Genomic DNA, 23,336 nt, shown 5'->3' on the forward strand with positions numbered 1-23,336 from the left:
AGCGGACCACCCGACGGGTCAAGGCGGTCCCGCAAATCCTCTTGCCGGTACCTCTTCCCGCTACCTGTGGTCCCCGCACACCCCGACCCTGCGGACAGCGGCTCCGGGTCGGTTAGGAGCCGCCGCCACCCGGGACTCGCTCTAGCACCGGGAACCGCACCACCGCCGCCGCCTCGGGCTGAGCCACCGGCCGCCGGCGGCCCCGTTGAGGGGGGCAGGAGGCTCAGGCGCGGTCGTAGCGAGACAACGAATTTCCGTGGGGAAACCACGGCGGCGTTTCGCGTGCGGTCAGCGGGAGCCGTGCGGCCGGGAGGGCCGCCCGCCTCGACCGGGCTCCTCTGGGTGTCCCGGGAGCCCGAGGGAACGGGTGTCCCGTTAAGGTCGGGTGGATGGAGGGACTCTCCCGGCCTCCCGGCCCCGACCAGAGGTGCCCAGGCCGTCTCCCTCCACCTGGGCTTGTCCTTTCGATGATATCCCAAAATGTAACCCTCTCAGCTGCCCGAACCGGCAAAAGACGGATTTTTTTTTTTTTCTTTGGAAAGAAACAGGTGGCAGCACCTGGGCCGGGAGCGGGGCCCGGCCCGGGGACACCGCAGCCGTGCCCGGCCGCATCGGCGCGGCGTCCCGGTGAAGCTGCCGCCGGCTTTTCCTTCGACGGCCGAGACCGGGAGCTGGGAGGCTCCTTGCAAACCGTGGGGGCGCCCGGTGCGGTGCCCCCGAGCCGCTACCCCGGGCAGCCGGGATCCACCGCATCCCCATCTCCCGCAGGGGCTGTCCGTGAGGGGCGGAGGGGGGCTCCTCCGGGCCTCCCATCCCTCCGCAGGTCCCTCTCCAGCCTCTCCTCGACGGGACGGCGGGGGGGGGGGGGGGGGGGGGGGGCCGCCACCGGGGCCACCGGCAGGGCCGCGTTTCGGCGGCCGGTGCCGGGGCAGCGCGGCCTGGAGGAGCGCAGCGGAGGGGGTGCGACCCGGTGCCGGTGCCGGTGCCGGTGCCGGTGTCGCTGCCGGTGCCGGTGCCGGTGGCTGCGCGCGGTGCGGCCGCCCGTCGGCGCGGCGCTGCTGCCCGCGCGGCGGGGCGGCCGGCGGCGGGGCCGCTCTCTGCCGCCTCCCGCGCCCTCTCCTCGCTCCCGCAGATCTCGCGAGAGCGGCCGGCTGGTGGCCGCGGGGGCTGTTGCAGCAGCGGCGGCGGCGGCGGGCGGAGCGGCGGCGGCGGCGGGCGGCGGCCGGGGCGGCCGAGGCGGCGGCGCGGGCGGCGGCGCGGGGGCGCCGGGCGAGCGGCGGCGGAGCGGCGGCCGAGGCGGCGCGGCCGGGCGGCGGCGGCGGCGGGCGGAGCGGCGGCATCATGGCGGACAGAGACAGCGGCAGCGAGCAGGGCGGCGGCGGCGGCGGCGGCGGCGGCGGCGGCGGCGGCGGGGGCGCGGCGGGCGCCGGGGGGCCGGGCTCGGGCGGCGGCGGCGGCGGCGGGCCGGGCGGCGGGCTGCAGCACGAGACGCAGGAGCTGGCCTCCAAGCGGGTGGACATCCAGAACAAGCGCTTCTACCTGGACGTCAAGCAGAACGCCAAGGGCCGCTTCCTGAAGATCGCCGAGGTGGGCGCCGGCGGCAACAAGAGCCGCCTGACGCTCTCCATGTCGGTGGCGGTGGAGTTCCGCGACTACCTGGGCGACTTCATCGAGCACTACGCGCAGCTGGGGCCCAGCCAGCCGCCCGAGCTGGCGCAGGCGGCCGACGAGCCGCGCCGGGCGCTCAAGAGCGAGTTCCTGGTGCGGGAGAACCGCAAGTACTACATGGATCTGAAGGAGAACCAGCGCGGGCGCTTCCTGCGCGTTCGCCAGACCGTCAACCGCGGCCCGGGGCTGGGCGCCGCGCAGGGCCAGACCATCGCGCTGCCGGCCCAGGGCCTGATCGAGTTCCGCGACGCCCTGGCCAAGCTCATCGACGACTACGGCGTGGAGGAGGAGCCGGCCGAGCTGCCCGAGGGCACCTCCTTGACTGTGGACAACAAGCGCTTCTTCTTCGACGTGGGCTCCAACAAGTACGGCGTCTTCATGCGGGTGAGCGAGGTGAAGCCCACCTACCGCAACTCCATCACCGTCCCCTACAAGGTCTGGGCCAAGTTCGGCCACACCTTCTGCAAGTACTCGGACGAGATGAAGAAGATCCAGGAGAAGCAGCGGGACAAGCGCGCCGCCGCCGCCGCCCCCGCGGGCGCCGGGGCCGGGGCCGAGCCGCCGCCCGAGGCGGAGGGGGGCGCCGCCGCCGTCGTCGCCGCCGCTGCCGCCGCCGCCGCCGCCTCCGCCGGGCCGCCCGGCGCCCTGCTGCAGGCCGAGGAGCCCGAGGAGGACTGACCGCCCGCCGGCCGGCCGGCCGGCCGCCCCCGCCGCCGAGCGGACAGAGACAGAGACTGCGCCCGCCCGGGCGGGCGGCGGCCGCGGGGAGCGGCGGCGAGCAGACGTCCCCGGCCACGACCCCCCGGGAGCACCCCCCCGCCCGGCAGCCTCCACCGACCGACAGCAACAACGCCTCCGACCCGCCACCCATCGCTGGATGTTCCTCCACTTTACCCACCGTATCAAACAGTAAGCAGCTGCTAAAACAAAAACAAAAAAAACACAAAAAATACAAAACGAAACAAAAAAAAAAATCAAAAAAAGTAATAACATTATATATGAACTGTGTTTCCTACTTGATTAAAAATATAAAGAACTGAGTGTTTATTTCCCTAATTAACCGAGAACTTTTGTACACGTTTAAGCTATTATTATTAAAAGTGTTTGCAAAAATGGTCAAGATTATAATATTGCTGAATTATATAAAAAAGTCCTTTTCATGTTGAGCTAACATTTGACTTTAGCACAAAAAAAAAAGAGATATTTTAGAACACGTAAAATAATATTTTTAGTTTTTTCTTCTCATTTTGTTACCAAATTTCGAACCTTACATGGAGGTTACTATAGTATATTTGACACCCTATATACCTGTGATTAGAGATGTGTATATATATATGAGGGCTAGGCATGCTGTGTGTCTGAGCTTTGTCTAAATGTTATGCAGAAGTTTGTAGAGTTAAAAGGTACGTAGGTTTAATTCATGCAAGGTAAACAATAAGTGCTCTCTTTTATACAATATGCATTGCATCTGGACCTTAAACATATAAAAATGGTCAGTGAAACTTCTGTGAACATGAAGAAAAATTATTAAAAAAGGCATTTAAATGAAATTTGCTAACTTGTGATTTTTACGTTTGAACCAAAGTTATTCAAATAGTAAAAAGAAAAATATATATATTAAAAAAAAAAAGAGGAAAAAGAGAGAGAGAGAGAGAGAAAGTAAAGAATTTCCTCCCATAATATTTTTCTGCACCTGTTTGGTTTACAACTAAGTAGGCGTATTGTCATTATTGTGTATATGAGATGTACTTGTATTGTTCATAATATATTTTTTTTATTATGTGTACTTAAAGTACTTACCTAACGTGCAGCAATTTCCAGTAAACCTGGTTTTGGACAACAGGTAGCAAGTCTTTTCTGTCACCACTGGCACTAGCGCTATCTCCTAAACTTGTAAGAGGTCTGAACCGATACTTTGGTCTGTGCCAGTGCTGTTAACTTCTGTAGGCCTGCTAAAAATCAGTGCAACGCAGTTGTAGAGCGATCCTACTGAGCCATGGGATTCTGAGTTTCGTTTAAAAGTGAAAGCCAAGCTGGTGTTTGTAATGGATTTCCATGTAGCTGTGGTGCTAGCTATTACTGGCTACATACCCGACGAGCGTAGCTGTGACCCTTCCCTCCCCGTGCCAGCCTCCTGTCCAGAGCGCATACTCGTGAGCTCTAAGTCGAAGCCTAGGGTAGGGAAACGCAGAGTTTGTCGGAACACTAATCTGTCCAGTTGCGTTCTCCAAAATGAAATTCTTTGTAATAATAGACTTTTACAGTTTTTTTTTTTTTTCTTTAAAAAAAAAAAAAAGTTTGTGCTTTTAATTGACTAACTTCTTGCTGCTGTATAGTAAAATATTAATATATTTTTATCATTAAACTGCTGCATGACTATCATCATGACGAGTGAAGAGAAGATGTTATAAAAAAAAGATGCCTTAAACAGTAAAAAAGCAAAATATTATTATTTTTTTTCTTGGCTGGAATTCAGTAGAAAGCGTTTAAGAGAAACTAGGATCTTGTTCCACTCAGAAGTTTTTTGGGATGCAATCATTTTTCTTAACCTTCTTGGCAAAGTTAACCGTGTCATAGACCTAGCTGTTGTACGTAGAAGGCACCATCTGTAGGAAGGGGAAGCTGTCTGTGCTTCTTTGCTAATTGTTAAGGATGGAGTTTCAGCAGGGTGGGGAAAAAAAAAAATCTTTTAAATCATTTTATTTTCTACTGTCCCCTATTTCTATTGAAAATTATAATTACCCCCTTATCCCCCCCCCTCTTTTTTTTTTTCTTGTTTTGGAGATGTACTGTGAGTGTCAAAACAAGCTGTTTCCATTGTACCATGCATTTCCCTTTAAAGAAGTTTTCTGTTAGTATTAACAGAAGGTTAAATACGAGATGAACGTAGTTAGGTGTTTCTGTTTCTTTAACAATCACTGGAAATGTTTAAAATTGCTTTAATGTGCACTTTCCTATTTCCAAGTAGTAAAATAAGCTTTCAGAGTGCATAATGTGACATTTGAAATGGTTCTCAATTGCATGTAAACATTGTCTAATAACCTGCTTTTTAATTGGAGGGTCTCGATGAGCAGTTTCGTTTATTACTGTTGTACTTCAACTGTGATGTGTACAGGACTGCATTCTCCATGCTGCTAGACGTAGTTAGGAAATTAATTGCTTTGGTTTTGCTACTTGATTGTCTCGGTTCTACTGTTTACTACAGTTTGAAAAGTTGTACTGCGGATTGACACCCATTGCTTATAGTTACAAAAATGTTTTGTGTTATCAGCAATAAGTAGCGCGAGTCAATGAAAACACAGCAAAGTGCCCTTCCTGACTCCCGAGCTGGGGCGCGGGGCCGGCTGCTGGCGGGGCAGTACCGGAGCATCCTCCTCCCCGGGCTGCCGGATCCTGCCCGGGATCCGGCTGGCTCGGGACGTGCACGGGCCGCGCAGCTCCAGCCAAACCACTGCAGCGTAACACCCCTCTGGCAGTTTTGTGAACAGTGTCTGAGAGCTTGTGGTCAGTTTTTGTCTCATTTGTTTGTTTTTCGGGGGCTTTTCCTTTTTTTGTGTGTGTGTGTGTGTTGTTGTTTTTGTTTTTGTTTTTGTTTTTTTTCCTTTTAATGCACATTATATATGTTCTAGGACTTTATGAATTATGATAATGAAAGACTAAATGACTGTAAAGGTTTGTGGGATTTGAGCTTGTTCTGTTTTTGCTTTTCTGTTTGGTGTTTTTTTTTTTTTGTTTTGTTTTGTTTTGTTTTCTCGGAGGTGCTCGGTACTTTACCAAGGCTCTAATATCTCAGTATTTAAAATAAAGTACATAAAACCCTGTTTAATGTTGGAAGATTAAAGGTATATTTGACCATATGTGTTGTTTTTAAAAAAAGACAGTATGCTCAAATGTGCCAAGTTATCTAATTCCTGAGAAGTATGCCTTATATTTTCCTTGGTGATATGCTTTTAAATGTCTTGTAGAATAGGTCCAAGAGCATGATAAAAACTACTTTATAATGACTACGTGCAAGAAAACTTGAAATTCATTGCAATACTGACATTATTTTATTTTAAGTTAAAGGGACACTGTCAAGTAATTTACCGCTAAAATGCGACCTCCCTGTAAGTGGTTCTCTACTAACGGAGAAATGTCCTCCGAAGTCAAAGTCTAATTTTTGTTTAAAAAACAAAAAAAAAAACAAACAAAAAAAAATTACAAAAACAAAACGAAAAAAAAAAATAAATAAAACCGCTCTGTCTCTGAGAATTTAAATAAAAAAAAAAAAAAGAAAAAAACAAAAAAAAAAAAAAAAAAGCACCAGCCGCTTGTTGGTTCCTGCCTCTTCTTTTGCGGTCCTTTTGCGGGCTGCTTTGCGGCCGGGAGGCGCTGGGCGGGCGCCGGTGCTGCCCGGTGCTGCCCCGGTGCCGCCGCGGCCGCGCAGGGGGCAGCGGGGCCGGGAGCGGGGTCGGTGCCGGGGCCGTGCCGGGGCCGTGCCGGTGCGGAGGGGCGGCGGGGCCCGGAGTCCCGGTGCGACCCGGCCGGCCGCGGCGGAGGGCGTAGAGAGGAGAGCAAGAAATACTTGACAGTGTCGCTTTTCTTGCGCGTCCCTTGCGGGGGGCTGAAAGTGGCTGCGCAGCGCAAGCCGCCCCCCGGCTGCCGCCCGCCCCGGCTCCCGGCTCCCGGTTCTCGGCTCCCGGCTCCGGGCGGGCAGGGAGCTGCGGGGCGCCGGTCCCCGGCTCGGAGCCGAGCGCCCGCGTCTTTTGGGAGCAATGACTTTGTTGCCTTGAAAAATAGCACTGTAACCACCTTTTTTTATGATTAGCTGTAGTGTGACCTTTGTCCCTTCAAACTATGCAAGCTCTTAAATGTAAATTAGGGATCACTTAGAGATAGTCGGTTATATTCAATCAGATGGCATTCGTGCACTAACTGGAGTATATACAGATAAAGCTATTAGAGTGACTTGTATGCTAACAGCAAAATATACCTACCTATTCTAAAAAATGGCTATTAATATTGTATAACAGGACTGTGGGGGTCGGGAGGGGATGTTATCTCTTACCTTCTTAAAAGGGGATTTACGACTTTTATAACTGTTTTTTCCATCAAACTTTAATATTTTTGTCAAATTTTTAGGTATTTAATTTGTAAAATAGATTTTACTTTGTACTGGCGTACAGAAAATAGGGATTGATTTAAACTTTTTGAAGCCAAGTGATCAAGTACATTTGTAATAAAAAGTCAATGGATCTATATCAGTTGTACTCACTGTTTTCATTTCTTGTACGTTCTAATGCAGTGGCGCTGTATGTCTCCCAAGGAAAAAAATCGGGGAGGTGGGTGGAAGGAGAAGGCAAAAATGTCAGCATTGATGCTGCAGATTGATGCAGCTTTCCATACGCAAGTGGCCTGGGTTAGTCAGTGGTGATTTGGTTAATATGCATTTTTGCTAAAAACACCGGCACTTTTTCAATAATGGTTTGTGAAAACCTGAAGTTTTTGGCATGTCTTCACTCCATGCTTCCTCCACCTTGATGTAGCTTAGTACCCGTAAACTCAAAAAATGTCCTTTGGGATATGTTTCCCTGGCATTTAAAGAAAAAGAATAGAGCAAAGCAAAACTCTGATTTCTTATCAGGTGGTGAACTACAGCATGTTATGTTTTTGCACCTGCGCACTGTCTCCCTTCCTCCAAGGTCTGCCACTTTCTTCTTTTCTCTAAGTTGAATGGATTAAACTTTTTATTATTATTTATTCTTATTTTATTTTAAGTAAAATTTCCACCTGTTTAGATTGAAGAATTCAGAGGATCCAGTGAGTCTGGATCCACCACCTTCCAGAGCACCAATTTATATATTTTTTTTGTTTGTTTGTTTGTTTGCTTAAAACCTAGACTTCCCGTTTCCTATTTCAGGGCATATACCAAATCTTATTGACTTGTCTGTTTCAGAATTTGTGGGAGCTGGAGTGGAAATCCTGACATTAATGTACAAGAATGCTAAAACAGGTTTACATTGTGGGGGACTCTCATGAAATGTGAAAATTCAGAGTATAACTAAACCCAACAAATTTCCTAATTTTTGCTAGTCTGACATGCAGAAAATGAGTCTCCTTTTCTCGTAGGTGAGTTGGAAATAAGACAGTGAAAGCAAATTGCCCCATTACTGTGCATTTTTCATTTTTCTCATTCAAAAACCTACTGCTTCTTACTGGCTTGGATTGCTTGTTAAGATGTAGGCGTCTGCCTAAAACATGAGAGAATTTCACTGTTAAAATGACACTGTCAATAATTTATAATTTTTTAAATCGCAAATTTTAAATCTTGGTTTGTACCTTTTTTTTTTTTTTTTCACTTTGCTTTGTTTGTTTGCTTTGTCAGACTTATTCAAACTTTCCTTTTATTTTCTTATTATCCTCCTCTACTGCCCGTCCGCTTCATGTTAACTCAGCTTGTGTAATTGAAGGGTCACTGTTCATGTTGATGTTTGTACTATTTTAAAAGGAGTTGAGCATAGTTTTCAGTTTTTGTGCCAGCCTTTGTATTTCTTGCACATGCACTTAAACTTTTGCTCTCTTGGTTTTGTTCTGTAACATGTAAAGAGAGGTGGAAGGATCTGAATTTTTGGTAGCAGAATAGAGAAGCTGACTGCATGCGAAGTGTTGTCAAAATGTTTTGACAAAACTGACAAGGTAAACAAGCTAGTTCCATTTTTATTCTTGATTCCTTAAGCTGTTGCAATCTCCTGTGCCGCTTGTAACAATGAAAGATAATTTCAGCCCAGAGTGTTTTTTCAAGCCTGTGGTTCCTTTTACTCTGGTTACTTTCACATGAGTTAGCTCTCTGCACCGCAAAATGTTGTGCGTGGGTTGTGAACGTGGCAAGGAGATGCATATATATAGTTTTAGGCTAGTTAAGGTTAATCTAATGAACTTTCAAAATGATAACATTTTTGAACAGACTGCTTTAACCAGAGCCTAATCTTTGGACCTGCAGCACACGGCATTTTTTCTTTTGAGCTGAATCTCTTGTGTTGAAATTACTGAGAATAATGGGCTGATGGCAAATGAAGAATGCTTCTCTAATTTGGCAGCTGAAGTTCCTGTGCCGGAGTGGGGGAGCCCTGAATGGGCTGTGTGCTTGGCTCAGATGAGTGATGCTGTCTCCCTGCTATCATATTGTTTGTGCCAGATGGTTGTCTTGGGTCTGCTTTGTGAGCTTCTTTTAACCTGCCTTCCCTTCTTTTCTACTTTTTGTCTTTTTGAAGAATTTCAGTTCTCGTTGGAAGTGTTTTAGCAGCATCTACAAGTCCAGGGTAAAGTCAGCCTATGGAGTAGCCGGCCATGCATCCCACCTCCTGCAACGTACCGGTGGGATACCAGGATTTGCTGGGCCACGCGTTGTTTGTAGTTAATGCAAATCTGAGTAACTATAGGTATCACACAGAAGTAAATACCAAATAGCAGTTTTCAGGTGATAACAAAGTTAATCTTCCAATAGTGTACTGGATATTTTATTGCAATTTGGATCGCGTAAAAGCTGTTGTTGGAGAAATGCATGGGAAGGGAAAAGGTGAAGGAGTTTGCATTTCTAAGTGCTTGCCTGGGGGCACATAGCGATGCTGTTGTCAGTAATGAAGACCCATGCTGAGCTGTGAGCGGGAGGAGGCTGGGGACTCGCTCAGGTACTGAGCCGGGTACAAAGCCCTTGTTCTGGGGGAAAAGATCCTGCTGGCCAGTTAGAGCCGCAGAAGTGGTGTCCTTTCCAGAGCCATCTGGAGGGTGGGAAAAAGAGAGCTCAGCAGCTTCCTGGGGCTTTCAGAGCGCCTGTAATAAGACAGAAGCAGGTGATTAAGCTACGCATTGGCCACATTTGGGATGTTTCAGCATACAAACTGGCGTTCCTTGTGGAGAATAGGTGGTGGTGCTTGCAATTAATTTCCTGATCATCCTGGCCTGTAGGGCAGGTGCAAGCCATGGGCAGGGGGGACGTGGAGCCAAGCGGGATGGGGACGGGCCCGGTCAGGTGCCAGCAACACGGCCGCTGTGCATGCCTGGGGCCAGAGAGGGAGCAGTGCTTGTCAGGAGAGGCAGAGCACATCACGCCTGCCTCTATAAAAATAGTAAATAGTTGTGCAGCCCATTTGAGGCAAAATACCACAGAAGAGGGAGAGTGGAATTCATTTCACAAGGAATGAGGTGTGTTTTCACAGGAAGTGTTAGCTGGAGATTAAGTGCGGAAAGATAAAGGACTTCTGACCCTGCTATCTATTTCTGACTGTTGACTGATTAAAACAAGACCAAGTGAATGGCTGGATGTTCCTGAACAATGCTTTGCTGTCCCCGTTCAGATTGATACCACTGCCGCGTGTGTGTCTGGGAGGAGAATCTGATCCTGAGCTTCTACTCTGGAGGGCCACCAGTCCTTCAAAGATAGATTCCTGCTCAGGCTGGGTTTGGGAAGCACATGGATGTCGTCTCTTTCCAGATGACATGGAGCCCCCCAGCACACCTCCCAGGGCAGCAGGGGCTGTGTCTGCGTTAGCTTGATAGCTTAGATCAGGAGCACGCTCATACAGTCTCCGTCGAAAATCTGGGACGATGAAGTCTCTGTCATCCCTGCATAACATACCTTGGTTTTGATCATGGAGCAGCCTCAGAAAATGCAAACTGTTTCATTGTGGGTTAAACAAAGACAAAACACAAGTCCCAACAACCAGTGGGACCAAGCTGCAATTCATGGGAGAGTAAAATCCCCAAAACACAGATAATGCAGCTGTCAGATCCTGAGCACCAACCTTTTTGCTGTAAAGCCCCACTTGGCTCATGCCATAGTGATCGCTTGTGTAGACCTAGTCCTAGACCAAACAGGAGACTCTGTCTGTGCAAATTGCTGGCCGTTTTTGCTCCTTGTAGTTTTGAGGCTCATCTGGAAGAATGCTGTTTTTGAGTATCTTCTGGATCTCCTTCAGCAGATAACTCTGTCTTAACTCAGATCATTTTTTGGCTTCATGGATTGTCAGTTAGTTTGCTGTCCATCCTGCCTTTAGCTTTGCAAAAATATGTCTTTGTCTTCTCTTTGGCTTAGTACACATAGGAAACTGAAGTGAAAAGAGGACTGGCTACAGTGCTGATAATGGAAGTTTGTTCTGAGCCTTCCTTGCTGTGGTGCAGTGTTGTTGTGGTGTTGTTTTTTTGTATGTGTGTGCTTGTTTGTTTGTTTTTGTTTTGTTGTTTGTTTGTTTGAAACACTATCTTGAGACATGCAGAAAGTGAAGAAAAGCTTAATTCTTTCTGCTGCAGATCAGAGGGAGGGAGGTTTGGAGTTACAATCGCAGTGTAGAAGGGTGTGCCCCTCTTGGCTGGTGAAAACTTGGAGCGAGAGAGGCCATTACAGGCGCTGATCTGCTGCCCACCATGGGGAAGCCAAAGTCAATGGTTTCTCAAGAGGTTTAGACTACTGTTCAAAGAAAAACCTCTATATGTTGAAATATCATGCCGGTCAGCGTGTTGACTTCTGCGTAGAACTATTTGTAAAGATGACTTTATATGACCATGTTAACCCAAATGAGCTTGGGTTTCATACTGGACGTGGTGAAGGGACTGTTTTTTCAGTCCACGTTGGTGACTGTTGCAAGAGGTCGTGTCAGTACTGACATGATCTCAGAGGTTTTGACCATGCGGCGGCACTGCCTCGCTGTCAGTCTGTGCAGCTCGTGTGCCCTCAGAGGGGTCTTGCACAGCCACGCTGGGCGTTTGGCCCATGGCTCAGGGTGGGTCAGCACAGGTCTCCAGTGCAGAGCTGACCCCAATCCTGTGTTTGCAGCTCCTCTGGGTTGTTGGCTGTGCTGATATTCCTAGGGTTGAGATGAAGATGCAGGCTTCACACGGAGGCTGGAAGAGGCTATATCCATATAACCGTGGAATCACAGAATTGTTTGGGTTGGAAGGGACCTTTCAGGTCACCTGGCTCAACCCCCTGCCACGAGCAGAGACATCTTTCACTAGATCATATTGCCCAGAGCCCCATCCAACCTGACTCTGAACACTTCCAGTGATGGGGCATCCCCAGGGTAGCCTGTTCCAGTGTCTCACCACGCTCATCGTAAATGTGTGCCCATGGGTGATTCATACTCCTGGGAGTAGAGGGTGGAGAAAATGAGTGGTGGTGTTTTTTCTTTCTTTCTGTCACTGGTGAATGTCTTGATACGTGAATCAAGCTCAAATCACCAGGTGCTCATGAGGTCTTCAGCACCCTTCAGCCAGTGTCACGTGTTAGATCTGATCAAAGGTTGGGGGTAAGGGTTGCTTTTTTTCCTTCTACCTCTGCCTGGGTAGAAAGGCATATTGTTGTGTGCCAGAGGGCAGGACAGCAAATGTGCATCTTGTGCAGTACCTGTCTGGATGGGACACCTCAGGGTATCGTTGTAATTCAGAGGTTAGCCATGCTGGTTTGCATATCTTTCTCACCTCCAGGTAGGACTTGCCATGGTGTTTCACTAAGGAGCATCATTTATTTCTCTGTGGTCTGTCCTAGTTGCACCATAGTTTGTGAGTGCATTGGAAGCTGTTGGCTCTATCGCTTGTGGTCTCCTAACATCTGAAACTTGCTTTTCCCAGGCTTGCCTTTTGCTCTAGCATTTTATATATGCAGAGGAGCTCAGACAGGCTGTTCTTTGGGAGCATGTGTCACTTCATCAATGTCAGCTGATCTGAGCTCCTCAAGACTCACGTGATACCTAAGGACGGACAGCGAGAACTTGGTGTCCAAAGGCCTCCTCATGTCTTCTGCGCTGGTCCAGCAGAAGCCGGTCCAGCTTTCACATTTATAGGCAAACCGTGAAAGCTTACTGATCTGTCAGTGCTTCAAGAAATCATGCGGCTAGCAAGTGTGCATAAAGGATTTTGTGAAATCTGGTATTTAAACCTCCCGCTCGAGTGATGATGAGAAGAGCTGGCAATGTAATATTGGCTTATCAGGAACCATGTGGGTAGCTCAGATTAAGAAAATTTTTGTGTGAACAGCACCAGAGGTTGAGAAGAGAAGACAGTGTCTTGTCAGGTACAGGGTTATAAACTTTGTCTAAATTTCTTTTCATTTAAAAAAAAATATTTAAATAATAAATGATGTTCTTCATAGCCAGGGGCTGGTGAAGGACAGCGAGGCAAAACAAGCAGGTCTCTGAGTAAAACAGGGACTAGATACTTTGAATTATTTTTCTACCATTAATAATTCTGAACTAAGCACTGCAAATTAATGTACTTGTCATCTCTGCTTTCATGAATTCAAATAATTTGGTTTGTGGATAGGTCTTTTGACAATGCTGTGTTCAGGAGCTCTTTCGATCTTGCTTTAAAAAAAAAAAAAAAAAAAAGTTGTCTTTCAAGCTTCATCTGTCAATAAAAGTCCTGTTAATTGAGCCCTTGCAGGTTTCTGCAAGGGCACATGTAGCTTATTTTGTCCAATGAAAGTCTTTAATTGGTGGTTTAAAGTAATTAAAAATAATCAGTTAGCAGTCACTCTATTTTTAAAGATGGACTTTATGTGGTCATAAAGTAAAAATCCTTGCTTTGCTATGGAAATTAAAGAATGCCAGTTTAATTGCACTAGGTACAGCACACTGGAGTGCAAAAAGGACTCATTTTGTAAGTGATTTGTGATAAAATATTAGCGCAACAAATGTTGCACCATGAGATCCAGAAAGCATCTTGAGGCCAGAGTGGTTGAGCTATTGTAGAAAAGATGGGATGGAATCGTTCGCAGGTGGTCATTGTCTGTCCTCACCTCTGTACTGGCTTCTTCATCTTTTATTTGAGGAAATTTGACGTGTAACTGGACAGGACCAAAGTGGCAATTTATAATTATGGAGAAGACTTGGTTGAGGAGTTGTTCTCTGCATGTTGAAGAGCTGCCTTCAGAAGCTGGGGAGATGGCTTTGGAAGGTTTGAATGGCAGAGGATTTAATGGTGGGAAATACAGGCTCAGCTCCTGATGATTATGTGGTCCAACTGATGAGTAGAAAAATAGATCTAGGAAGATATCAGAGTGCTTGGGGCAGTTCTGGGGCTGTCAATTTTGCATATGAAAGAAGTTGAAATATTTGAGAATCCAAATTTGGTTGCCTGGGAAGAAGACAGCATATAGGACATGGTGGTACCTCTATCCAAAAGTCTTTATGTGTACCTGAGAAAATGATAGGAAGGGAATGATAAATAGGTGAATTCTATTACTTTGTAGTGTAGGCTGTTTTCCACTTCAGCTGTAGTGGAACTAGACTGATGGCACAGAAAGTGGACAGGGTTTTGGGAGGACTGATTAAACTAGTGCTGATGGAAGGCTGAGGATCTCAGGGGTTGAGCTGAGCAGGAACACCAGTAACGTGTGACAATTTCAACTGGAGGGCAAGGGGTGAGTTTCAGTGCACACATGGTACAAGGAGCTCGAGAGCAGAGCTGTGCATGCTGGAAGAGCAACCAGACGTTGGACTGAAGATTTGAAAGAGAAATAGGCATGTGGTCAAAACAAGGAAGAAGTCTGTATACCAGTGTGGAAACGTGAAATAAAAATAGTCATAGTAGACTGCCCAGCAGTTTTAAAAGACCCTGATATAGCTAGATTGATTGATTGAAATGTGGTGGGGGGATGATAATGAGAATCAGTAAGATACTGTACCTAAGATACCTGCCATCAAACTATACAGGATAGGCATGCTTGGTCATAAAGTTGTGAAAGAGCACTAGCTTTAAAAGTTCCCATAAAGTCTGAAGGAAAATTAGAATAGTGATGACCACACAGCCAAATCTGTGTTGGTGATAAATCCCCCATCTTAATGAAATAGGGGTATTCAGACATTTTCTATTCCAGACAAGAAAAAGGTTATGGATTTCATGGGTCTTCAGGGAAAACCAGGTTCATACATCTTCATAAACCTGTTGGAAAAAGTAAATTCAATTACGTCCATGCTATCTGGCCAGATCTTGGAAGGAGCTGGCTAACATTTTGGTGAACAAACATTTTGATTTACTTAACGTATCATTTATTGTTAACAGGCTGTTGTAGAGTTAGCCTTGATTTAGGACTAAAATGTAAGAACAGGTTCAAGATATAATTACAGCTGAGTCATTAAATAGCAGTGACCACAGTACAATTACAGGTTCAGCATCCTCAGGGGTGGAAGATTCTTTACTAAAAATGAGTCTTGTGTTATAAAACATTGCAGAGGAGAATAACAGAAAAGCAAAATTCTTAGTTACACAGACTTGTCATGAAGGAGCTGTGGAGTTGAAGTGTAAAGCAATCCAATAAAATAGTTACAAAGGAAGGGACTTCTGGAGCCCAGCAACACTCTTTAAAAGACAGAGGTCCAACTCTAATGAAGTGGACTGAAAGAGTCATGTAATCTTTCATAGTGGGTAATTTGTGATCTGGAAATTAAACAGTGTAGGAGGGGCTTTGAAGAACTGGAAGCCTTAGGGAACAAATGTTATTTTAAGTCTATCAGAGTGAAGGCTGGGGAGAAAATTGGAGCATGCAGGACTTCACACAGGTAATTTTCTGCACTACTTCATATTACTTAAGTGACTTCTCAGATTTGTTCCGAAGCACAGTGCATATTGGAGAGCCCAACTATCTGTCATCTGGTCCTTTTGGATGAGCCTCTCTCTGAAACTCAATCATTTAAGGCATAGATTATGGAGCAAAGTAGTAAGTGTAAGTGGAGGAGCAACAAGTGTACCTGTACAGGAGTTTTAAAAGAGCTGGAGTCTGAAACATTAGCCTTACTAGCAAAAATAGGGACTGTTGAAAAAAAATAGCATGGTATTTTCCATAATTAGATAACATCCTAATGTCAGATTATTATTATTTTTAATTAAAATGTTAAGCAGGGCACTGGGAATTGCATATCTGCAGTTTGATAAGGAGTAGCTGAACTAGTATCACACTTTGTGTATGACAGGTTGAAAGCAACATACTTTGTGCAAGGAAGGATCTTTGAACACGTTGGCAAATATTGGGAGGCAGAGAATCAGCTGATTTTTATTTGGAAATTTTAAAAGTTTTTGGTTGAGTCCTCTCAATAAGGTATTAACAAATATGTTTGGAACAAGAGAAATATCATGGATGCCACCTTTTGCTACAGCTGATGTTGATCACTTGGACAGTACAAGGTAGAAAGAAGTCTACTTTGAGATGGAGACTGAAGGTTTCCTGGGCTTGGAGGCAGGTCTGCTTCTTGAGTAGATCTGCAGTCTTTGAGCAAGCAGGTTTTCTCTGGAAAATGCCAATTCACCAAAAACAAAGTTGCAGTGTGGAGAAGGGTAGATTTTTCTCTGGACTTGTCTGGTGAGCACACCTAGGTCAAAGTCTGGTTGGCCAAAGAGGAGACACAAGCGCTGAATACTTGGCAGCATGACATCTAGATTCTACCCCAGTGACAGCCCCAGTCTAAATCCCTACCCTGAGCTCAGTTTGCAGGCCTGCCACAGCCCATAGCATGCCTCTGCAACCAACAGGGCTGGATGCATTCAGTTTTCTTTTGTTTTTAACAACAACAAAAAACTAATAGGTATCAGTTTTGACAATGAGCAGAAAGGCTAGATGAGGGGAGAGAGGTCTACAGGTCTCATCTAGCTCCATGCTTGAGGTTGTCCATGTATGCATGAGTGAGTCCTATGCTGTCTCACTCCCAAGTGACCCAGGAAGAACTGTAATGATCTGGTGTGAGCTTGAGCAACCCTTTGCTGCTCCACCTTAGTTTAAAGCTTCTTAAATGTCTAAAGGTCACAGTGCATCCTCTTGCTTTTACTGCCTTCCCTGCCTTCAGTAAGTCATGGCCAGTGCTGTGCTAAGTCAACGGGTGTTGTGATAGCAGCCGGTTAACAGCAAGGCTTACCTCCAGGCCTTCTGTTAAAACTACTATTTAAAGGTATGAATTGGTGATTGAAAGCATGGAGAGGTTGGTTCATACCCGTGAAGTGGCTGGCACTGCAGCTGGACGACGGCAGGGAGAGTTCAGAGGGGCATGCCTGCACCAAAGCTGGGTGCAGGCAATATGGGCACTGTGGGCAGCAAGGACTGCCCTCTGCAATGCAAGGCCATAGACAGATAAAAAATAAATAAATAATGCTCCAACAAGATTGTTGGGCTTTAAATGATTTGCTCATTTGGGACGAAGAACGTCTTTCCCTCAGCATCTGATTTTGGGTAGCAAAAGTAAATGAACCAAAGGTGTATAAAGTGCCATAGAAAATTACTATGTTTTACAGATTTATGTGCTAAGATCTTAGAGGCTGCTGTGTTTGAACTCGTAGGTAAAACAGTTCGTTAGATTTCCAAGATGTTCCTCAGCCGTTTTCCCTTGGTAAGCTGGCAGTTGTCATTAACACAACCTTTGTTCCCCTCCGCTAGAAATACCAGTTTCATTGTATTGCTCAATTCTAGTGAAATGTTATCAGCTGACTTTGAAGTACACAGTATAAAAATGGTGTAGTATGCTTGCATGATAGCTACTTGATGTAAGAAAATGCAAAATCTCTAGTGCTCTCTTTTTAGGAATTTGGGCTTTGAGTTTCATTGGGGAGTGCTGTATGTACCCAACTGCATGGGGTCAGGCCCACCTTTTTAAAAAATGTATTTCACATCTGAGATTAGAAATGTTCCAGAAGACAAATCACAAGAAAAAATTGTCTGTTCCATGCTCAGATGTTATTAGTGACTAGTAAAGGCTGTCCATCCACACAGAAAACTGCACGGCTGCTTCTGTTTTAACTGCTGTCAAAGGTCTAGCATTTTGGTAATAGTATTTTTTCACAATGTACTGAATATACTTGCCTTTAAATCCTTCTAGGTACAGATAATTATCATTGGTATTCTATAAATTAGCTCTATACTAGCATTCATATTGGACTAGGCGTAATATTCTAGGCCAAATATTTTCAAGTCAAAGGTGACTTGAAAAAGGAAAACGAATTTAAAACCTTTTGTGTGGTTCTGCCCCACATTGCGGTAGGCTGGTTTATTTGTAGAAGTATCAACAGTGCTACATTGGTCTTCCCTGTTTTAGTTTCTGTGATTCTCTGCAGGAGAACCCAAATGGGTAGACTGGAAGCCTACTCTGCTTTTAATTGAACGTTTTTAACTGCAAGATACAGATTTATATTTTTCCACCCTTTGGAGACACTGAGGTATTGTCACGATGAGGTCCATGGAAAAACTTAGATTAAACCAGGCCATAACAGAGATAATGCATCTTTTCCATTTTTTTATTTTGCTGTCTATCGGTTATCTGAGCTTTTTTCAATGTAAAATGTTAAACTGTTTGAAAAATCACTCGTCTGTTGGATACTACTTCTTCCTGTACCATAAATACAGTTAGGCCTGATTATTTGTAGTCTTCCAGAAAAGGTAGACAGGATATGAATTCCCAAAATCAAAAACTGTCCACAGTGAGGGAAGGAAACCCTTATTCTAAAAGCAGCACCCCCGGGCACATCCTGGATGCTCTGGGTTACCCGTACCCACGCTTCTCTGCTCCGGGTGACCTCTCGGTGCAGAGCAGCCCACGGCAGGGCTGGGTGGGACAGGGCTGCTGCAGGGTGGGACAGAGGTCCTGTCCCACAGCAGTGCCCTGCTCAGGCAGAAAGCACACAGTCCTGGGGCTGGGCTATCGGGCGGCTTCTGGCAGGCTCTGCGCACCAGGCACGGGCAGTCCTAGGGCTACTGCCTCACAGCAGCACTGCAGCAGCACTGCCTCTAGCATACATCCGACCTGTCGGTCCCAGGGAAGGTAAATCAGGACTTTTTCAGGTCAAGAGAATACAACAAAAGTGACACCAAGTCTCTGGAGAGAGGTGTTTCCCTGTGGTAGTGACAGCCGCTCACACCTGCTTCTTTTCGACCATGACCCATGGTTCAGTTCCGCTGGGTTTTTAGTCATCTTGACCTCATGTTTGCAAATATTATTGGTAATATAATGCTATATGTACAAATGTCTGTGTGGCTCATGTATGTTTCTGTGGTTCAAATCAGCCACAGAATTCTGGAATTTCATTGTACTTTGGTTAAATGTTGGACTTTTAACTCTTCTGTATGGCTTCTTGATTTCTCTTGTCCAATGTGGACCAACTCTATTTTTGGAAATAAATAAGCATGTAAATAAAATGAATGGGTTTATGCCACTTACAAGAAAATGCTTTATTTGAAATATACACTCAGCCTTGTATATTTTATGGTATCTCAAGGAGCGGATGACCTGTGAAAGATTAAGGGCTGAGGTGAAAGCAGCCCTCGTGGTGAGATACCATATTATGTACAAATTCATTTCCAAGTGGTTTTAGTCTCCCAAGCTGCCAAACACTGTAGGGCTGTGGGGTGAACAGCAGTCTCATGGAGGTGGGGGGAAGTCCAGAAAGCGGCACGTAGTTTGAGAGAAGTAAAGAAAAGAGACCTGGCTTTGCGGTACACACACGGCTTCTGGTTTGAGGTGTCCATGTCAACAGTTGCCACCAAGTGCAGGGGGTCCAGGGCCAGCTCTTGGCCCCTGCCCACAACACAGTCCCCTGGCACGTCCCAGTGGCGCCGGGCGCGTGGAGAGCAGGAGCACAATGACGTTTTTTTCTTCTCCAGATAAACCAATATTTACCAGTAATCCTGTGTTTCTGTTTTTGTTTTTTGGCAGACTTTTACCAGTAAATATCGGTTTATTCCTGAAACCAGAAGCCCTAAACAAACCTTTGTTTATAAGGTCAGTTGCCGTTTTGTCTCTCTTGTTCCCCGCTTCCCCCAGTACAAACCGGCAGGTGATTGAAAGGTACCAAGCTTTCTTTCTAGTTTTCCTGCTCTGCAACTCTGGAAATGGAGCCCACGAGACCTAGAGCCTTCGCTTGGTAATGTAGACCCAAGTTTACAAATTATTATTTAACATTTTAAAGTCTACTTTCAAGGACAGAGGTGTTCCTGTCTGCCTGGTATGGGACTGATACAAACTCCTGCAGGTGCATAAAGTGGTTCACCTTCCCAGAACCTGTGGGCAGGTGTCTCACAAGCATCTTCAGGATTGGGCTTGGAAAGTAATGATTCCAAAAGTATACACTGCAAAATGACTTCTCTGTTTTATGGTGAAGAGGATGGGGGTAGGGAAGGGTGGGAACAGAATATTGATATAATTTTTTCCTGATTTTTTTAATTTTATTTTTTTCTATTTTCTGCTAGAAAGCAAGGCTTCTCTATCATAAAGGAAGCATAAAGTGGGAAGGAGGGAGAGAATTTGAACATTGCCCACCCTAAACTAGTTGTAAACTCTTCCCCGAAGGCTGAGATAAAAGGCAGGTGAAAGGTCTGATCCTTAAAAGGACATTGCTAGGTATTTGGGACTTCAAAAGCAGCTGGCATTTCTAATGACTACAACTGATTTAGGTAATTTTCAGAATTTTTCAAGACAAATCAACTTGGGAGAGTTGAAGACTCCTTTATTTTTCTAAGTATTTGCAACCCAAACAAAACAACATTATGCTAATAGTTGAGAAACAGTGAAGCTGGTGAGAACAGAAAATGGGTTGACTGCACAGTCCCAGAAATTTTTTTTCTTTTGAATAAACAGTATGAAAAAAAAAAATCAAAACCACCCTAAACCAAAAAAATGCAACATCTCCAAAAGCAAGCAGTACAGACTCTCATGTGTTTAGTGTGGTTTTATCTTGCATAGCTGGCAAGAGCATTTCTGGTACAGCTGCAACCTAACTATGTCCCTTTAAGGCTAACTTCATCCCGGTGAAACAAAAGATGAGGTTTTGCACTGTAGAGCAGATCAAAGCTCCTGCAGCCATAGTCGGAGTCCATAATGATGGGAGTCTTCCAGCTGTACACTCTGAGCTGAAAACTACCTTTCCTCCCCTTTTACAGCCTGTGTGGTTCTGATTGCTGGCAGTTCTGTAATACAACTTTAATCTCAGCAGTTGAGGCTGGTCCCACCTTATCTTCAGACGTCTTGCGGAGGACTCCTGTTACCAGTTTGGTACTCAAAAGCTACACCCCACCATGAGAAGTCACTTATTTTTTAAAAGGCAGTGATAGATTACCCTCTCTAAATCTAATGGGAAAATTATATTGCAATGCAACTTTATAATAAATTGTTCATATATTCATAATTCTGTGGCAATCCCAAATTGGAGAACAGATCTGTTAAAGGTATATATTAGTCTAGATTTTTTCTTATTGTAAATACTGTAATTTTATAATACTGTCAATATTTTATTAACTTAGAAATATTTAACAGAGTTTAATCTATGGTAGTTGATTTATTTATAGGTTTATGTTGCAGCCAATATTGAATTGCATTCTAATGTAAGATTAACTTTAAGTATGTATACGTTGATTTAATATATCATTGGAAAGATTAAGAATAGAGAAAATTCTCACTCTTAATCTGTGATATTTATCCCCCAATTCCTGGCTCAGAATTCTTTAATGAAATATTGCGAGCTTTCAAAAGCTCATGAAGATAACAATTGAAGTTGGATCATGTCATTTGAAAACTTGAATTTTGAAATGTACCTGGCTTTTTCACCCTGTTTGTAGTGAACACAATTGCTTCAATATCTAATCTATATAGTACGGAAGTCTTTATTTTGAGCAAAGGGACACTCTCAGATCAATTTTTGCTTCTTGTTTCATGAAGAAGAAAAAAACAAGCAAAACTCAGCCAGTGCTTGTGTGTTAATTCCTTCTTAATCACAAGGTAAAATTCCTTTTTTGGTTGGATTGTTTATTTGGCTCAAAGCATTCCCAGAGCACCTGCATCCTGGAGCCATGTGGCCAGGCATGGAGATGCAGGCAGCCCGCAGGACTCTGCCCCAGCTGCAGCACACAGGGTCCCCACAGCCCAGGTGAAGGCTTGGTGCCATCCTTGCCCCATGCACAGCAGTGCAGCTGGGGCCTTGCAGGGGACAGGTTTGGTCTCTGGCACTGGTTATAATCTTAGCTGGGCAAGGTGGAAAAAAGTGCACTGTCGAAACATCACCCTTTTTTGATCAAAGTTTCTCTTCACAAATTTGTTTTTTTTTTGTTTTGTTTTTTTTTTGTTTGTTTGTTTGTTTGTTTTTTTTTTTTTTTCATATATGTATTTTAGCCTGATAGTGTCCCTTTGTCTGTATAAAGACGTTCACTCTCTCTGAAAAAAAAAGTACAAGTTATTTTCTTTTTAAGACAGGGGGGAATTCATCTGTAATATGTTTGCAACATAACATGCATAAAGATACCAAAAATATATCAAGGGTTTCATGGGAGGTTTTTGTTTGTTTGTTTGTTGTTTGTTTGTTTGTTTTTGAGTGTAAAAGTTAATCTTTATTAGAGATGTGCCAATCTATACTGCTTTATTGTAGTGTTGTTATATTTAGGCATTTCAGTTAACTTACAAATATATACTGTAACAGTATACTTTGTACAGATTTATTTAAAATTTATTTGAAAACTGAAATAAATTAGGCAGAAAATAAAGATATTTATTTTTCATTTGACTATGTAAGAAGGTATCATTTTTTTGATTTTAGTGCACTGGTGTACCAAGCCTCAGAACCACTGCTTTCTTCAGTTCATAGGATGCTTTTCAGAGACTGTGGATATGTGTATGTGTACTGTTATATTTATAAGTAAATGCCAACAATGGAGTTCATTGCTTTTATACATCCCAAAGAGAAGTTCTCCACCGTTTATTTTCTGTTTTCTGACCGAAAAGGCATGTGCTTTTGAACAGTGTCGTTGAAAGTTCTGCCATCCCACTTTCACATCAGCTTATGCCAATTCCAGGATGGGAGGATTTGCCTGCGTACCTTTCCTAATACACCACATTCACCAGTGGCATCGGCAGGGAGCAGTCCAAACGTGTGTCCTTTGGGTTTTATGTAAAGCAAATGCAGAACAAGAAAAATCAAGATGTTAAATTCATTAGAAAACAAATTCCTTATTGTACAGTAGTATGGAAATCTCTAGTCAACATGCCATTAATAATAGATTCTTATTTTTGAATGATCTATTTAAAAGAACAGCAAGCATTGTATTTGCTAGTAAATCTGAAGTGTTTACATGGAACTACTAAATAAATTATTTGATCTAAGATGGCTCTCATCATTGCTGATTTTTAATGCTGAAAATTAATCTTGGCAGATGCTTTTTTAGTTTGTGCTGTTCTTTAAAGTCTTCCAGAGCAAAATTTTTAATGCATCCTTTTGTTTTAAGTTAGGTACTGAGGAAGATGCAAAACATACATTTCCCTGCGAGGTCTGACAGGGGTGCCACCTAACGTTTTCCAACACTCTCCACATCACAACACTGTCCTTTTATATGCCAAACAAATGACTTTATTACCAAAACAGAGCAGGATGCTATGAACTGAAAGCCCTGCAGCAAACGGTACTGCTTAGCTATAGTTTTCACTGCTCTGAGTCCGGGTGCTTGTATATAGATAGATTTTTATTTATTTTTCAGCAGAAGGTGGTAGGATAGAGGCAATACACTATTCGTCGAGGTAACAAGTAGTCTAGTTCGGTTCTGCGCAGGCTCAGCACACAGCTCATGGTTTGCTTTATGTTTTTGTTTGTTTGTTTGTTTGTTTTTCTGCAGGAAAGCCCTGTGCTTCAGGCCCACAGACACTGTTAGAGCTGGGGCAGGACAAGGTTCTGGCCGGCCATGC

General features: G+C 44.9%; 1 protein-coding gene across 3 annotated transcripts; it reads left to right on the forward strand.

Moving 5' to 3' along the window:
• The first annotated feature begins 1,341 nt into the window (after positions 1 to 1,341).
• Positions 1,342 to 21,726, forward strand: PURA (purine rich element binding protein A). 3 transcript variants are annotated; one of them, XM_032196987.1, is made up of 3 exons: positions 1,342 to 2,577; positions 19,329 to 19,536; positions 20,552 to 21,726. In XM_032196987.1, exon 1 carries the CDS (start codon positions 1,342 to 1,344, stop codon positions 2,344 to 2,346), a length of 1,005 nt encoding a protein of 334 aa, XP_032052878.1. In that variant the 3' UTR covers positions 2,347 to 2,577; positions 19,329 to 19,536; positions 20,552 to 21,726. The 3 variants fall into 3 exon arrangements, with proteins under 3 accessions (XP_032052878.1, XP_032052879.1, XP_032052877.1); XM_032196988.1 differs by having other exon boundaries at positions 19,329 to 19,394; XM_032196986.1 differs by having other exon boundaries at positions 19,329 to 21,726.
• Positions 21,727 to 23,336: the final 1,610 nt, after the last annotated feature.

Source organism: Aythya fuligula, chromosome 14 (assembly GCF_009819795.1).
Source record: "Aythya fuligula isolate bAytFul2 chromosome 14, bAytFul2.pri, whole genome shotgun sequence".
NCBI classification, from domain to species: Eukaryota; Metazoa; Chordata; class Aves; order Anseriformes; family Anatidae; genus Aythya; species Aythya fuligula.

What these genes read in the sequence shown, in the direction of transcription:
- PURA (XM_032196986.1), top strand. Translation starts at nt 1,342, where the DNA reads ATGGCGGACAGAGACAGCGGCAGCGAGCAGGGCGGCGGCGGCGGCGGC.